This window comes from Leopardus geoffroyi, chromosome E1 (assembly GCF_018350155.1).
Source record: "Leopardus geoffroyi isolate Oge1 chromosome E1, O.geoffroyi_Oge1_pat1.0, whole genome shotgun sequence".
Lineage (NCBI taxonomy): Eukaryota > Metazoa > Chordata > Mammalia > Carnivora > Felidae > Leopardus > Leopardus geoffroyi.
In genome coordinates this window covers 2,592,213-2,603,232 of record NC_059330.1, presented here as the reverse complement: position 1 = coordinate 2,603,232, position 11,020 = coordinate 2,592,213, and the positions used below count along the sequence as shown (strand labels likewise).

General features: G+C 56.3%; 2 protein-coding genes across 5 annotated transcripts; both read left to right on the top strand.

The window, feature by feature from the left end:
- Positions 1-6: 6 nt before the first annotated feature.
- TRAPPC1 (trafficking protein particle complex subunit 1) lies at positions 7-1,754 on the top strand. Its single transcript, XM_045487352.1, has 5 exons — positions 7-116; positions 226-324; positions 480-550; positions 908-1,046; positions 1,347-1,754. The coding sequence occupies exons 2-5, from the start codon at positions 226-228 to the stop codon at positions 1,473-1,475; spliced, it is 438 nt and encodes a 145-aa protein (XP_045343308.1). The 5' UTR covers positions 7-116; the 3' UTR covers positions 1,476-1,754.
- Positions 1,755-2,888: 1,134 nt separating this feature from the next.
- Positions 2,889-9,470, top strand: KCNAB3 (potassium voltage-gated channel subfamily A regulatory beta subunit 3). Of its 4 annotated transcripts, none has more exons than XM_045487345.1 (14): positions 2,890-3,563; positions 4,861-4,904; positions 4,978-5,015; positions 5,257-5,336; positions 6,691-6,735; positions 6,819-6,863; positions 7,063-7,106; positions 7,305-7,391; positions 7,667-7,752; positions 7,907-7,990; positions 8,112-8,203; positions 8,299-8,419; positions 8,589-8,677; positions 8,942-9,470. In XM_045487345.1, the coding sequence occupies exons 1-13, from the start codon at positions 2,896-2,898 to the stop codon at positions 8,652-8,654; spliced, it is 1,500 nt and encodes a 499-aa protein (XP_045343301.1). In that variant the 5' UTR covers positions 2,890-2,895; the 3' UTR covers positions 8,655-8,677; positions 8,942-9,470. The 4 variants fall into 4 exon arrangements, with proteins under 4 accessions (XP_045343302.1, XP_045343301.1, XP_045343300.1 ...); XM_045487344.1 differs by having other exon boundaries at positions 7,907-8,027; XM_045487347.1 differs by having other exon boundaries at positions 3,454-3,563; positions 4,551-4,904; positions 7,907-8,027.
- The last annotated feature ends 1,550 nt before the right edge of the window (positions 9,471-11,020 follow it).

The window sequence follows — 11,020 nt, the reverse complement described above, 5'->3', positions numbered from 1 at the left end:
TGGCTGGGGGAAGTATGGGGCGGAGTTAGCGCCCCGCCACTGCTGTGGGGGAGCGGGTTGGGCGGGGCGCCGCAAAAAACCGGAAGTATCTAGTGACGGGCACTGGAGCAGTTCCGGTGAGTCCGGGGGAGGGGTTCCCGCCAGCTGGGGGAGTCAGGGGCCGAAAGCTGGAGCACCGGGGCTGTGGGCGGTCTCGGAGCGAGGCTTACATTCCCTGCCCTGCAGATGACTGTTCACAACCTGTACCTGTTTGACCGGAATGGAGTGTGTCTGCACTACAGCGAGTGGCACCGCAAGAAGCAAGCGGGGATCCCCAAAGAGGAGGTGACGAGAGGGCCCCGCGCAATCCGGGTGACCTCGCATCTCCAAACGCACACAGTCCCAGCCCAGCCCTTCCTCTCCAAACCCCGGCTGGTTCCCACCCCTACCCCGTCTCCTTCAACAACCGAGAGCTAACTAACTCTGTCCCTCTCCCCTAGGAATACAAGCTGATGTACGGCATGCTCTTCTCTATCCGCTCCTTTGTCAGCAAGATGTCCCCGCTAGACATGTACGCTGAGTCAAAAGGGATGTTGAGGGAAGGAGGGCCAGTCTTGGAAATTTGGGAGTGCGGGAGACTTTGTGGAGTGGAAGAGACATTGGACCCCAAGAGAGGGGAAGGAGACATTGAGAGAGGGGCTGAGTCTGGAGCGAGAGTGCTGGGGCTGGCCAGAACGGGGGGTGGGGAAGATCTGAAGGTAGAGAGGTTGCATGCAGGGGCCGAATTGAGGGGTGAAAATGGGAGGTGTCTTTACCAAATGAGGCTCCTACAAATGAGGTGTTTAGGGAGTCCGCCTAGACGGGATCTAAAGTATCTCTTTGGGAGAGATTATGCTCCCATTCCTTAACGTCCTCATCATCTCTGCAGGAAGGACGGCTTCCTGGCCTTCCAAACTAGCCGTTACAAACTTCATTACTACGAGACACCCACTGGGATCAAGGTTGTCATGAATACTGACTTGGGCGTCGGACCCATCCGAGATGTACTGCATCACATCTACAGTGCGGTCAGTGCCAGCCCCCGGGACCCTTCCTTCCCCTCAAGCTCCTCAACAGCCAGGGCCACTTAGAGCCTCAAGACTCCTTCCGCTTCCCTGCCCTAATCTTACTGTATCATAGCTCTGTTGAAGTCAGGAGTTTCCTGGGGACTCTTTATGTCCTTAAACACCACTGCTTTCTCCTCAGGAAGGGCTTGACTCCCAGCCCTTAATCCTTTTGCATTCACACACCCCTGAGGTTATATACTAGGTTTGGGGTTGAAAATAAGAAGTTACAAAGCCTGGCTCTAACACCCTTCCCCTCCATAGCTGTATGTGGAGCTGGTGGTGAAGAATCCCCTGTGCCCGCTGGGCCAAACTGTGCAAAGTGAGCTCTTCCGCTCCCGACTGGACTCCTACGTCCGCTCTCTGCCTTTCTTCTCTGCCCGGGCTGGCTGAAGGAAGCACTCTACCTCACCCGCCAGGAGAATCGCTGTCTGCCTGGGGCGCTGCCTAACCTGTTTGACGTGAGGGCTCCCACTGCATGCCCCTCTACCCCCTCAAGCTCCCCAGCAGCCCTCCCAGGACAACAGCCTAAAGCCCTCCCTGGTGCCCTCCCGGCCCAGGCAGGAAGCCCGCAGGAATCCTCACACCTCCAAACCAGGCCCTCTCTAGTTTTATCTCCTACCTGATGCTGCAAAAGTACAGAATAAACTTTTGGTAACCTTCGCAGCCTAAGCGTGTCAGTTTGAGTGGTTGATTGGGGTCCTGCCCCACTCACGAAGGCATTAACCAGGGTGGCCACATCCCCTGAGCCTGTAAAGAGGCTTTGTCATGGGTTATGTCCAGATAAACCCGTTGTAAGTTTAAAATGTCGTAAGTCGAAAATGCATGTCATACACCTACCAAACATCATAACATAGCCTAGCCTACCTCACATGTGCTCAGAACACTTACATTAGTCTATGGTTGGGCAAAATTATCTAACACAAAGCCTATTTTATAATAGTGTTGAGTAGGTCATGTGATTTATGTTTTTATTTTATTTTTTTATTTATGTTTTTATTTTAGAGAGAGAGTGTAGGGGGAGGGGGCAGAGGGAGAGAAAGAGAGACTCTTAAGCAGGCTCCACGCAGAGCGTGGAGCTTGGCACGGAGCTCAATCCCACGAACCTGGGACCATGACCCGAGGTGAAATCGAGAGTTGGACTGCTGCTCAACAGACTGAGCCACCCAGGTGCCTCTCATGTGATTTTCTGAATACTATACTGAAAGTAAAAAACAGCACGATGTAAGTGTATCAGTGGTTTACCCTTGTGATCCAGTGGCTGACTGGGAGCTGAGGCTTCCTGCCACAGCCCTGCATCAGGAGAGAGGTATCATACAGTATATTACTAGCCCAGAAAGATCAAAATTCAGAGTATGATTTCTACTGAATGCCTATTGCTTTTGCACCATCATAAATTTAAAAAAATGTAAGTCAAACCAGAAGTGGGGACCGTATGCGTTGGCATTTTGGACTGGATAAACCCTTGTTAGGGGCAAAGGGGCTGTCCTGCGTTTTGTCCTGGCCGCCACTCACTAGCTGCTGATAGCACATCCCCACCCCCCAACCCCAGGGGTGACAGTCAAAACTGTCGCCAGACCTTGCCACACGACCCCTAGGGGTAAAATCGCCCCCAACTGAGACCCACTGTGCCCAGGAAGGCCGACCTGCTGCGGGTCCCAAGGGCTCCGATAACCAGCCTCCCTCCTCCCGGCTTCGCTAAGCACACAGAATATTCAAGCTACGGAGCCTCCGGAGGAGGGGCTTATGCAGATGAGCGGCGGGCTTGGCTGGGAGGCGGGCGGCTTTATGCAGATGAGGGGGCGGTGCCTGCATGTTGATTATCTGGGCCCGCTGCCGACGCTACTGGGAGCCTAGCGGTCCCGCTGCGGTTTGGGCTGGGGTGGCATCTCTCTTACACCGCCACCCCTCGTCCCTAGGTCCCCATCCTCCGAGGACCGCCCTCGACCTTTACCCTCACCCATCTCCCCCTCCTCCCCGCACCAGGGCCCCCGTATCTGAGTATCTGCACTCGTGCCGCCCCCCGCGTCTCTCCCCTCCCGCCGCAAACCCCTCGACCTCCAGCAGCCCGCCCCCGTGGGCCCGATCCCGCCCCGCGGCTCCCGCCGCAGCCTCCTCCGCCTTCCCGCTCTCCCAGGGCTCGCGCCACTACACCCCCCCGGCCGTCCGCGCGCGGGCTTCCCTGTTCCCTCCTCCTCCCGCCCCCTCGGAGCCCCCTCCCCCGCCCTGGCCAGCAGACATGCAGGTGTCTATCGCTTGTACCGAGCAGAACCTTCGCAGCCGGAGCAGTGAGGACCGTCTGTGTGGACCCCGGCCGGGCCCCGGGGGCGGTAACGGCGGGCCGGTCGGCGGGGGGCATGGGAATCCTCCAGGGGGAGGAGGGTCGGTCCCTAAGGCCCGGGCCGCACTGGTGCCCCGACCCCCAGCGCCTGCGGGGGCCCTCCGAGAGAGCACCGGCCGAGGCACTGGCATGAAATACAGGTATGGGGGTGGCCGAGCAGCCCACCCCATCTGCTCCCCTTTCCGGACCCCTGAGGTTTCCTGGGATGCCTCCAGGACCCGTCAATCTTCGCTAAGAAGATCCCAGTTCACTCCACCTCTTCTTCCCTTCACCGGGGCTCTCCCTTACTCGGTCCCTCGCTCTTTGTCTTCGTCGATCCCCTGAGTAGGAGAAAACCAACTTTACCAAGGCTGACCGGTCCTGTCAGAGCCAAGGGATGCCCCTGAACTCCCCTCCATACCCCCCAGGAAGTCCAGGGATGCACGGATCTCCAGGCTGGGCCCCCTCTGGGATGGAGTGTCCTTGGGTCCGTGTCCTGGGAAGAGGGGGGAAGGAAACGGCTTCTCACTCTGGCCTGCTCAGGATGCCTGACCCAGATACTACCCCCGCTCCCTGCCCCAAGGGCTGGGTCTCCTGCCACCTTTCTTGGTGGGGAGGAGAGTGGGGCTCTTGGAAGCATGGGGCACATCTCTCAACCCCTTGCTGAGGGACAGGGGCTTGGTGGAGAAGGTGGACTGAATCATAACCGACTTTCTCGGAGACCCACTGGGCTCTCAGAACTTGCATTAGGGCAGAAGGGAGGGGCTCCTGCCTGGGAGTGAGCAGAGGTCACTGATCTGACCTGACTTTGTCACTTGAGCAATCTGATCTCCTCCATGTGTTTGCTTTGAGTGAGGAGGCCTTGGGAGGAGGGGGCTCTCTGGTTCAGACAGACTCCACAAGCCAACAGCAGTGGAGGGAGGAAGAGACAGAGCTGGCCTTTCCTGTCATAGTCCACTCAGGTGGTCCCAGCTGCGTTTTGGGGGCCCATCAGCCTAGCCTGTCCAAGGACCCTTGCCTGCCTGAGTGCCTGAACGTGACTTGGTTTACCCCCTTCCACCTCAGTGTCTGCCCTGTGGTATAGCACCCTCTATCTAAGGGTCTGATTTCACCAACTGACCACAATCAGCCTGTCACATTCCTCCCAGCCTTGAACTCCACACATCCCAGAGATGCCTGGAATGCAGACAAGACCCCAGCAGAAGAAATACAAACCGGGCAGCACACCTCCCATGTGCTAGGAGGGACAGGGGCACTGGACATCGGCTCCAGAGTCATTTATTTGTTCACTTAGGCTTTGGGCATAGCACTGCCCATTGCGGTAGGCCCACTGGATCTAGTTCCTTTGGACTGAGATACCCTGAGGGCTTCTGATTCTGGAAGGAGAGGAGCTGGGGGCTGAGAATATATGCCCTTAATGGAGGCTCCACCCCTTCCTGCCGCTTCTGTATCCTGCAGGAACCTGGGAAAGTCTGGTCTTCGAGTATCCTGTCTTGGCCTAGGTGAGTTCGAAAGAAGAGGAATGAAGGGAGGGGGCCTCCGTGGCTTGCCTCCCACCTGACTTCTCTCTTGCAGGCACCTGGGTCACATTTGGTTCTCAAATCTCGGATGAGGTATCAGTGGTGGGACCTGGAAGCAGGGCCAGGGGCTGTGAGGGAGCCAGAAAAGAGGGATGTGGACGTGGAGAGCGGTTTGGACAACGAACAGGGAGAATGACAGACCTGAGGCTGGGGACGGTGGGGGGGGGGGGACAGAATGTGGAGGCCAGGGCTGAGGTGCCATGGGCGGGAGTGCAGTGAGGGGGGTCCCTGAGGGCCAGTGGTTGGTCTTCATCTCTTTCTCTCACCTCCCTAGACAGCAGAGGACGTGCTGACAGTAGCCTATGAGCATGGTGTAAACCTGTTTGACACGGCTGAAGTGTACGCAGCGGGAAAGTAAGGACTGGGGTGAAAAAACCAAGTTACCCTTGAAAGGCTAAGAGAACCTCGGGCTTCTTGTTTTCCCTCTGGGGGACCTTGGGACTTCTTGTTTTCCCTCTGGGGGACCTTGGGAATTCTGTAAACGCGAACTTCCGCCCTTTCAGCCAAGGGGCCCCCAAAGCACTATGGGAACTGTAGTCCCAACAAGTTCATCTTCAGCTTAGAGGGCGAAGGGCGTCCTGTGCAATAAAACTGAAATAAAACCAACACCTATATCCTGGGCATCCGTTATATGCAACGATGTGAGGATTACAAGGCTGAATTTTCAAACATGCCAGGCCACGCATCACATACCCATGGCTTCACGCTGGGAGTAGCTAAACCCTAGATGAGCTCCCTCACCAACCACCCCCCCCATCCCCCTGGCCTCTTCTCCATCTGGCTAACTCTTCAGCTTATCTTCAAGACTTGGCCCAAATGTCAGCTCCTCCGAGAAGCCATTGTCCAGCTCCCCAAACTGGTCACCACTCACCTCAGGTCCCAAAGCCCTTTATACTGCCCTCTGATGCACAATCTGTCAATTACTGGTTTATGTAGCCATATTTGCTGCCCAACTGGGAGGCTCCTCCTTCCGTGAAATTTGTCTTCCTCTTCCTCATGTCACCTCCGTAGCTACGCAGAGCCTAGCACAGAGCAGTCACTGCTTGTGGGATGACAACACACCCTCCTAAGGCTCACGGTTGAAATGGTTAAACCCAAAACACAGGGAGATACGCAAGGTTAAATAACAGGAAAACTAAAGTAATAGTCCGCCGAGACCATTTAAGACTTGTCACGTGTTGGTTAGCTCCTAATTAAGTGCCAAACAATTGGGTCAATAAAAGTTATGGAAAGTGACAAGAAGGGCTGACCGTAGACTGTGGCAATCAGAGAACACTTCCAATAAAATGAAGCGGAATCCAAGCTGAGCCTTGGACGCTGTGGGGGATTTTGCAGAGGATCGAAGAAGGGAGAGGGCAATGCAGATGACTGGAACCACACCAGATGATGCAGTGTCTCCACCCACCCCCCACTTGACTACTCTGTTCTTCTCTCATCATCTTATTCTATCCCTTTGGCGCCTGGAACAGAACTTGGTACACAGTTGATGTACAACTGATATTTGTGGTGTGAATGAAAGCTAAAGGACTATACCCCTCCTTCTGGGAGCCCCTCTTATTTTGTCCAGGATGGTCTGACAGCCTAATGGGCTCCTGGCTTATGGTCCACTTTACGAGAGAGGAAATCCATTGAAGGGAAAGGTCGGGAGGAGGGGAAGGAACTGACCCACGCTGGCGGGATCAGTGCTTCTGCATTGTCTTTCTTCTAGGGCTGAAAGAACCCTAGGCAACATCCTCAAGAGCAAAGGATGGAGGTGAGACCGTGTTTTGAGGGGTTGCTGGGGAAATGACCATCCAACATCCCTTCTCCTGCTTGTCTCTCTTTCGCTTTTTCCAGGAGATCAAGCTATGTCGTCACCACCAAGATTTTTTGGGGAGGACAGTAAGTGGCCGCCACACTCTATGTGGGGAGATCTACGGACAATGCGTGCAGGTGCATGGGAGAGGTGTGGGTGCGGCTGCCACCCCAGGTCTGCGTCCTGCCCGTGAGGACCCACGCCATCCCAGTTTCTCATGGGACCAGGCCAGCCCCAGTCCCCTATCTTTGTCAGACCTCATCTTTGACTCATCTTTTTCTGCAGGGCAGAGACCGAGCGAGGCCTGAGCCGCAAACACATCATTGAGGGTGAGAGTTAGGGGCTGGGAATCTGCCGGGGCTGGGTACAGAAGCCAGAGGAGTTGGGAACGTCTTCTGAGACTCTGAGTTGGAGGCTTTGAGTAGGGGAGTGGGGAGCTAGGTGGCCATGGCAAGGGGGTAATGTCTAAATCCTTCGGGGAAACTGAGGCTGAAGTGCTTACCTTCCTCTCCCCACCCCCTCCCCAGGCCTGCAAGGATCCCTGGAGCGCCTCCAGTTGGGATACGTGGACATCGTCTTTGCCAACCGCTCAGACCCCAATAGTCCCATGGAGGGTAAAACCAGCACCCCAGCCCTGACGGTCCCCCAAAGCAGCACTTCCTCAAACTCTCAGCAGGAAGCCAGCCCCTGCTCAGGAGGCCTCCCAATCTGCACAGTGGAGGCTCAGACCCCCAGGTCTTAGATGGGGAGGGAGGTGAAATGCAGTTACCAACCTCTCTGATTACACAGAGATGCCTGGGGTCTCGGTGGTGTAGGCAGAGGGCTACAGATATGGAGTCCTGGATGCCAGGGGTCTGACAGTGAGATGCCCTCTCTCCCGTGTGCCTAGAGATCGTGCGGGCCATGACCTATGTCATTGACCAGGGCCTTGCCCTGTACTGGGGGACATCCCGATGGGGAGCTGCAGAAATCATGGTGAGCATGCCGCCCCGCTTGCCCCCTCCCCCCGTCCCATGACTGGTTCCCACCTTTCACGCAGCTGCTCCAAACCCCACTCCACCGGGGAGGGGGAGTGGAAACCCAGGGAGAAGAGTGCTCTGATCTCCATCTCTTCCCCACCCCAACCCAGGAGGCCTACTCCATGGCCAGACAGTTCAATCTGATCCCTCCAGTGTGTGAGCAAACGGAGCACCGTCTGTTTCAGAGAGAGAAGGTGCAGGTGCAAGTGCCAGAGCTCTACCACAAGATCGGTTCGCAGCCCCCCATCCCTGCCTGTCCCTTGGCCTAACCGTCACCTAGATCCCCTTCCCCACATCCAGTCCTCTTCCTCCTAGGTGTTGGCTCAGTCACCTTGTCCCCTTTGGCCTGTGGCCTCATCACGAGCAAGCATGATGGGCGAGTCCCAGATACCTGCAGGGCCATCAAGGTGAGATCTGGGGGCTCAGGACGGCAGGACTGGGCTATCTGGGCCGCTCTGGGTGGTGGGGGAGTGGCCTTTTGCCCATTGTCCCTGGCCCCCAGGGCTACCAGTGGCTCAAGGACAAAGCGCAGAGTGAGGACGGCAAGAAGCAACAAGCCAAAGTCATGGACCTTCTTCCCATCGCCCACCAGCTGGGCTGCACTGTGGCACAGCTTGCTATCGGTGAGACACTGCCAGCCCTGGACCCCGCTGGGCCTCACCTCCTGCCGGGAAACCCCCAAACCCAAGGCTGGTTTGTCCCTAAGGAGGACCCTCTTCCCCAGACACACTTCTGAGGTGTGTACGCCCGCTGTTCTCCATCAGTTCTCTTTCTTATCTCCTCTGGCCCCAGCGTGGTGTCTCCGCAGCGAGGGTGTCAGCTCGGTCTTGCTGGGGGTGTCAAGTGCAGAGCAGCTGATAGAACACCTGGGAGCCGTACAGGTGAGCCGGGGACTCAGAGGCAGAGCCCATCTCTGTCCCCTTCCCCAACAGTCAGGGCCTCGCTGTCCAACCCGTTACGGGCCTGGGAGCTCAACCACTACAGAGGCCCCACTTTGCAGAGGAGAGGCCCCAGAGGGACACAGGGCGAGGCAGGGGCGCGGCTGAGACTCTCTTCTCGCCACCTGGCCCCGCTGTGCTGCTCCTCTGGCCCTCGAACCGAACCGTACGCCCTTCAGCGCCCTCTCCACCACTGCCTCCCTACAGGTGCTGAGCCAGCTGACGCCGCAGACGGTGACGGAGATAGACGGGCTTCTGGGAAACAAACCGCATTCCAAGAAATAGTCCGTCGAGGGGCGCAGGCACCCACAGCGGCGCCGCCGCCCCCGCCGCCGAGCGCCTCCCCGCCGCCGCCCCCCTCCCGCCCCGGATCCCTCCACGCCGCGGCCGGAACCGGGAGGCCCCGCCCACTAACGAGTCCCGGGCTTCGAGTAGCGCTGCGCATGAACAAAGCCATATCCTTCCGCGGAGGGCTCGCCAGGGCAAGTAGTGCGCCGCCGCCCGCTGCGTCCTTCTAGGCCTTCCTGCTGACCCCGGGCATGAGTTACCGAGCCATCCCCTCTCTGCCACTTGGTCTCGCTCCCTTCTCTCTTCTCCTAGTCGCCGCCGAGGCCCGGGGAGGGGGAGACACAAAAACAGGGCAGATCCCGGAGACATGCAAATTACCTCAAAAGTGGCCCTTCATATGTCATCAAGGGGTAATAACCTAATAAGTGAGTTGTGATGTCATCTGGGACAAAGGAAATGGGGCTGTGACCGTATCTGGTACAAAGGCAGCCAGGCTGGTCCTGGCGGGAAGGAAATGATCGTCTTTGAGGACGCTGCCTCCCAGCAGAAGATGGGGGGGGAGGGGGAGGCTCAAAATTAGCACCAGTGTCAGTACTTTGCTCTCGCCGAGAGGGGGTCTGGTGGGAAATACTGTGACATAGCACTGACGCAGATCAAAGGAAATTCGATGGCAGATGTATACATATAGCATGTGCTGGCGAAAGTGTTTGGGGGGGGCCTCTCCGAAAAGTTGGGCTGTGCTTTGCGGGGGAGGGGGACATAGTGACAGCCTTTAGGTCACGGCAAAGACGTGGGGCTGACATAAAAATGTCCGGGGGTAGACTTTTGAGCCTTGAGCAGGATTTCCTACCCGGCAGTGGAGGCCTGCAGTCCTCCTTCTGGCAATAATCTTAAAGCAATAATGATGGCCCCTCATCTGTAAAGACTTCCCAGGGAACTTGTAAATAAAATCTCAGCTTGATCCCTGCTCACGGTGTCTGAAATTGCAAGGGGTCTCAGTCTCAGATATCAGGCCTTCACCTAGCTCCCTGCCTTTAGAAACTCCAATATTAGCTTTCTCTCCACTGACCGAGACGTCATGTTGCTAGTCACTTCCAGTCACTGCCCTCACCGGGGACCCAGGCCCCGACACCCCAGGCCCCAGTTTCCTTCCTTCCTTCAGTCTCTGCATGCCTCAGAACCCAGCCTTCTGGCTTCATCGTTCTGTCGCTGCTCCCTCTGACACCCATGCCTTTGTGTTTAAAGCTAACATTAGCCACACCTCTTGTAGATCTCATTTCCCTTTTCCTGATACGCACACGTGTGCCAAGGAACTACCTGGGTGGTTTTCTTGTGGCTGAACGGCAGGGGCTCCTCTGAGGTTGAAACTGTGGGATTTGGTGAAGAAACGGTGCAGTGGAAACCGGTCTATGGTTGAGATGATGCCGAGAAAGGGAAGGAGGCATCATAAAGGAAAAGAGAAAAACAGGGAAAGATCAGGCACGAGGGTGGCAGAAAAGCAAAGACTCAGATGGGATTATGTCAGACACTACCCCTTAATCTCCTCCCCCCCCCCCCCCAGGACTCTGATTTCCCTGGGACACAAAGTGGGCGGAAAGTTCCACAGATCACAAGACAGGGGAGGAGGATGAGCTTTGCCTGCCTTAAAATACAACCTCACCATCTCCTCTCTACCCATCCTCGCCCCTTCCTGATCCTGAAGCGGAGGGAGCAGAGTAAAACCCATTTCCAAAAAGAGAAGAGTCAGCAGCCTCCCCTTTGCTGGCTAGCAACCAACCGGATCCACTAATGAATACTTACATCCACGCCTAACATCTCCCACTCATTTTGGAAGGCTGACGGAAACAAGGAGGTAAACCGTATGACTAAACCGTGATGATTATTTATTCTGTAACAAACATGCAAGGATTTCTAAATCCAAAATAGTATTCTCTTTAAATGGTTACCTCGGAGGATTATCCACTTACTTTAATAATGTCTCCCCCAACCCTTGGTCAA

What these genes read in the sequence shown, in the direction of transcription:
- KCNAB3 (XM_045487344.1), top strand. Translation starts at nt 2,896, where the DNA reads ATGTTGATTATCTGGGCCCGCTGCCGACGCTACTGGGAGCCTAGCGGT. An exon ending in AAGATTTTTTGGGGAGGACA is followed by an intron (nt 6,864 to 7,062) that starts GTAAGTGGCCGC and finishes CTTTTTCTGCAG; the next exon opens with GGCAGAGACCGAGCGAGGCC. An exon ending in GGGGAGCTGCAGAAATCATG is followed by an intron (nt 7,753 to 7,906) that starts GTGAGCATGCCG and finishes ACCCCAACCCAG; the next exon opens with GAGGCCTACTCCATGGCCAG.
- TRAPPC1 (XM_045487352.1), top strand. Translation starts at nt 226, where the DNA reads ATGACTGTTCACAACCTGTACCTGTTTGACCGGAATGGAGTGTGTCTG. An exon ending in AAGATGTCCCCGCTAGACAT is followed by an intron (nt 551 to 907) that starts GTACGCTGAGTC and finishes TCATCTCTGCAG; the next exon opens with GAAGGACGGCTTCCTGGCCT. An exon ending in TGCATCACATCTACAGTGCG is followed by an intron (nt 1,047 to 1,346) that starts GTCAGTGCCAGC and finishes TCCCCTCCATAG; the next exon opens with CTGTATGTGGAGCTGGTGGT.